This window comes from Sinocyclocheilus rhinocerous, unplaced genomic scaffold, assembly GCF_001515625.1.
Source record: "Sinocyclocheilus rhinocerous isolate Xijiao unplaced genomic scaffold, SAMN03320098_v1.1 scaffold1053, whole genome shotgun sequence".
NCBI classification, from domain to species: Eukaryota; Metazoa; Chordata; class Actinopteri; order Cypriniformes; family Cyprinidae; genus Sinocyclocheilus; species Sinocyclocheilus rhinocerous.
The window spans coordinates 1,820,711-1,825,960 of NW_015638958.1; the positions used below are offsets into that span (position 1 = coordinate 1,820,711).

At 36.2% G+C, this 5,250-nt stretch overlaps 1 protein-coding gene across 5 annotated transcripts in view; it reads right to left on the reverse strand.

The window, feature by feature from the left end:
- Window positions 1-5,250, reverse strand: part of LOC107750363 (TNFAIP3-interacting protein 1-like) — a 20,420-nt gene that overhangs the window by 14,396 nt on the left and 774 nt on the right. For 2 of the 5 annotated variants that reach the window (XM_016565719.1, XM_016565718.1), the window contains exons 2-5: window positions 3,920-4,010; window positions 1,145-1,327; window positions 584-733; window positions 392-480 (exon numbers count right to left, since the gene is read on the reverse strand). In XM_016565719.1, the coding sequence (XP_016421205.1) occupies window positions 392-480; window positions 584-733; window positions 1,145-1,289 (384 nt within the window). In that variant the 5' untranslated portion in view covers window positions 1,290-1,327; window positions 3,920-4,010. Of the gene's footprint in view, window positions 1-391; window positions 481-583; window positions 734-1,144; window positions 1,328-2,500; window positions 2,658-3,919; window positions 4,011-5,250 lie in introns of those variants that run through there. The other 3 variants (XM_016565722.1, XM_016565717.1, XM_016565720.1) reach the window with 2 other exon arrangements.

Below are 5,250 nucleotides of genomic sequence, written 5' to 3' on the forward strand. Positions count from 1 at the left end.
ACTTTTTAAGTAATGCTAAAACACTGCTGGTCACTTTCAGAAGTTATAGTGATTCTTTATTTTCCAAGAAAGAATGTGAAACAAATTGGTTATATAATATTCATTTTTAAATATTTTTAAATATCATTTAAATTGATTTTACACACTTTAAGAAATATCGTATCGCATATCAAATATTGCATTTTTAACAAGGTATCGCATATCGCATTTTTCTTCAATATCGCACAGCCCTAAGGGATATGTCCCTATTTTGACTTCACATGGGATTCAAATTGACAGCAAGTCGCAAAACTGAAAGTTACATTACTATGTTAGATAGCATAATTGACTTAAAGTTATGATGCTATCATATTTATAGCATGTTTCCAAAAGTTTCAGTAGAAGTGCTTACAGTTGCCTCTGGTTGTAAAGTATTTCCAGTTAAACAATCCCGAGATTCTTGTCTTTCTGTTGTAGGATGAGCGTGATGTTTTCCATGACCTAAAGAAAGCCACAATCACAAGAGATCTGGTTTAAGAAGAGGTCTCTCTAGTGTCACACCCTTCACCGACCTCACTCCATCAGAATAATGATATAACTGTACCTTGTGTGTCTGTATGAACAGGGGCGCCCATGCACAGACTGGAGGCAAAGCTGGTCGTGGATGACTTCAGAGTTTCGTTATCCCTCACCAGCTCCTCCACCCTCTTCCGAAGCTTGGCTGCCTCTGTCTGAGACTCCTCTAACAGGTCTCCTACCAGTCACAAAAAAGGCAAACAATGGGCTACATGACATAAGCATGACAAAAAGCAGCTGCCCTGACACAATTGTACGTCAAAACACAGCGCCAGCTGCTAAAAGCTGAAAATCCAGAATAGCTTCATTTCTGATCCAACAATAAACCTCTAAATCCAAATTAGCAACACAAGATACCAGTGAACTAATACATGAGTTTGATGACTCCGATGCCCAGAATGAGCAACACATAAGGCATTTAACTATTATGTAACTTCAACTTAGACACTGACAGATGGTGAAATTGAAAATATAAAGGTGATTATTATAAAATCTTCCCAGGTGGTTTATATTAACCAAACCAGCCGGATCAATCAGGTTCTTGATTCTCAAAGGCATTAATAATAGGTGGCTGTTTAGGATTCCTCACCTAAACTCTTCAGACCTTTCATTCTCTCCCTCAAAACGGTGTTTTCCTCTAGCAGCTGTCTGTAGCTGAGGCTGCTGGCCTCGTCTTTCACCTGGCAATCGCTCCCACCGGGGTCATAGATGCGATATGGGCTTTTTCCCTCCATCTGTCACCCCCGTCACTTACCAAACATGTTTCCCTGTACTAAAACAAAGAAATCAGGTGGTCATTCATTTGTTTGTACTGTACAGACAGGTTAAACAAAACTCTCAGATTAGCACTGTAACATGAACTGACGGCATGGAAGTGCGTAAAAATTGTTGATTTGCAATTCAAAGAGAGGCATTTGAATAATGGCATCTTGGGGATTTCTCTTTGCCTATTTCAAGACATAATGATTTGAATGCACATCTTTGATATCATAACTAAATGTGTCATAGCAGTCATTAAGATATTCTAAAACAGTTTATGATTTTCCCATCAGCGTTTAATAAATCAGTCAACCAAGACCAGTGTAGTGCCGAAATTTGCACCCTGCCAGATTATGCATCCCCTATTATTGGTAGGTTTAGGAGTAGGTGTGGGGGAGGGGTTAGGATTAGGGGTGGGGTTGGGATTAGGCAATCATGTAGTGACTTCAATGAGGGGGTGCATAATCTGGCAGGGGTGCAGAATTCGGCACTACACCGGCATAAATCCTCACTTCCATATAACCATGACAAGTGACATTTACACTAAGTGATAGGTCAAACCAGAAGCCAGAGAAAGGAATAATCATGTGCCACCAGACAATATCTCGTATCCAATAAGACAATTTCTCAAAAACAATGTCTCTGAAAAACACCAAAAACACAGCCACCTACCTTCACAGCAGCTGCAAACCCAACTAAAGCTAAACTCTTTCACTTTCCTTTCCATGACAAGACCCGTTTAAACAGCTCTGGTAGTGTCAACATCACGCTGAAAGATGATCTTAGACCAGAGGAAACCTTATCTAGAGGATCATGTTTATTTCTAATCCCCTCCAAGCTCTTAATCAACAGCTCTCGAATGACTTCAATTAACAATACGACCTCAAACAGAAACAGTATGGAAACCTTGAGCTTTTATTAAGAATGAGCCGAAACCCCCTAACGTTACCCACACAAGGTCAAAGCCAACGTATTTTGTATTCTAATTAAATGACTCACTTTCAAAACAAATATATGATGCTATTAGCTTAGCATCCGGCTAACAGCAGGTGATGTGTTTACCCCGCTAGCAGACAAAAGCTTTCACGCTAGCTTTCCCTAAAGCCACAAACAGCACCTAAATACGCTCAATAATGTTCTAGGAGAGGATAAAACATAGCGGTCGCACGATAACGTTTAAATATACCTGTATTTTACCCCTAGTTCTTTGTTTTTAATGAAAAGAGGAGCTCTTTCTGTACCTTGACGGAGACGCGTCTTTGATCGGCCGGAGGTTTGCGGAAGTGGTTCGCGGCGCAAGATGGGAAATTCCGCAGATGTAAACAGAGCCGCTTTCACTCTAGTGATGGGAAGTCCGACTCATTTCCGCGAATCGGTTCATTCAAACGGTTCGTTTGATAGAACACAATTCAGTGATTCTTTCACGTCAAAGCGTAATTGCGCCATCAAGTGGTCCCTTAATACACTATCTGAAACGTTCAAATAAAGAGTTATTTTGTCATGTATTACACGTTTTTATAGTTTTAATAATAATAATAATAATAATAAGGTTGTTTATTGTATTTCCTGTTTCCAGTTCAGCTTGTTGCAGCCCGTGTTTACTTGTAAAAACATCCTGCCATTTAGAACACAAATATAATTTGCTTCAACAATACTAAAAGCCAAAGGTTTTGTATGCTTTATTAAAATGCAGCTTATTAACCAATTTTATTAATATCTGTCATATTCAGGCCACAAATATATTCCCAATCCTTTAATATCTCTCAAATTAGTCAAATCCGGACAGTCCAACTCACTCATCGGTTCGTTACGAATGCTCGTTCGGTACATGGATCATTACGAATCGATTCAGTACAATTCGTGAAAGAATTGTTCTGGACTAGTGACATGGACCATTATTGTGAACCGGTTCAACCGATTCATGATAAAGATCCGACTCAAATAAACAATTCGTTCAAGAATCAGTCATCGTTCGTTCGCTCGCACACGTTCGCAAATTAGTAAAATATATTGGCTTAGTGGCTGTACTATTTTAGTGACCGAGCTCATATAGGCTATAGAAAAAAGGACTCATCTTCACATTTTATGATTAACTTTAAATGATTCGCCTGCTTTTCATTTGACGTTAGCCTACTGTTTCATTGCACTAGTTCTTGTATCTAATGTCATGTTTATGAAACATTCGTGATCAACATAAAGCCTACCAAAAAAATGGAAATATGTTTTTAGTGGTTCGTAATAGGATAGAATACAAATACCCATGTGACTGTAGTTTACATGTGTGGGTAGAATATAGTCAATATTAGATCAAATATTTCAGATTTATATAATAATAAAAAGAAGTTGCAAGGCGTCCTAGGTAGGCTACTCTTTAATTTACTCAGATTTACAGTAGGCCCACTTATTACAGTGTTAATCCACCTGGTGCCAAATAAAGTTAGACACACAAAATCCACTTTATCATAAACATTTATTTTCATTGAATAGGCATCTAATTGTATCTCTGCATTATTTTTGACCCACATATGCAGTATACAGGGTGTGAACGTATAGCTGTGCATTCATTAAGCAACCTAATGGTGATTCAGAGGTCTGTCATACTTACTCATTCCGGTGTGAGTTATCTTGAAAACTTTAATCAGTACTGCAGGAAACTAAATTGGTTGTCTCAGCTGTTCTAAACCCCATTAGTTATTCTGAAAATAAAAAACAAAAATTAAAATAAAAAGTACTATACTCAGTTCTATAGCCTACTCAATTCATTCTATGATATTTCTTTAATCTGAGTATGCAAATTAGAAGGCTGTTCATACATGAAGAAATTAAGAAATTCACAACAAATAATGAGACTTTGGATTGGGTAACAGAAGAGTTGTCGTTATTGGTCAGTTCTGGAAGCTAAACCATTATATGAAAATGACATATTTTCAGCATGCTTAGCATAATCAATACACTAAGGTAGGTATGTCTGTGTTATACCGCAGTATGATGTACAGTATGTATTTAAATATGAGAAATATGAGAGTATTAGAAAATACTTAGAAAGTATACAGTCATTGCAATTTGAAACATGCTTGGCATATTAGGATTTTTTGTCAAAATATTCCTCGGTTTACACAATAGCCTACTGACAGGAAAAAGCTGTCAGGAGTTATGAATTCATGAGAATTTTTTTCCATTTTGAAGAGATAGGTAGGTCTAATTAATTAAAGGAAATCTTTGGATTTGTAATTTTCAGCATGTTTCCAATGATACCATTATTGAAAACAGAAACTGAAGCTCATTATAAAAGTAAACACATGGATGGATTAATGTATTATGACCCTTGAGGTTAACTTCAGGAAAATTAATCATAAGAATTCTAACAGTATTCTGGGTAAAAAAAAAAGTAATTAAAAAAAACTACTATTACTTACCTTTATTCATTTAACCATATCTGACCTGTTTTACATTGAAGTTCATTACATTTGATTTACAATCAGTGCAAAAAAAAAAGCTTTTTGTTCTGAAATCCAAGTATGAGTTCAGTTTCCATCATTACAGCACCATAGAACAATAATATTCTTACAGGAAATTTAATGCAACTTTTACGACACATTTTTTTAGTATCATTGATAAGGCAGCCATCAGCATAAATCTAAATGATTACCCTAACATCCTACTTGTAAATCTTACTCTGCTTTGAAAATAAATGGTGACATCTTGTGGAAATTAAAGATTAACATCACACACGTACTAGATTCTGCCACATATGTGTGTGATCTAAATGTGTTTAATGATACATTTAAGTGGTTACCTATCAAAATAAATAATACAAAAAATACACTTGTAACAAGATTTATTTTAAATAACGTAGGTAAACCTGTACAGCTGCATGTACAGTAAACAGTGTCCAAATGAGTGTGCAATTGAAATATTATATATATATATATATAT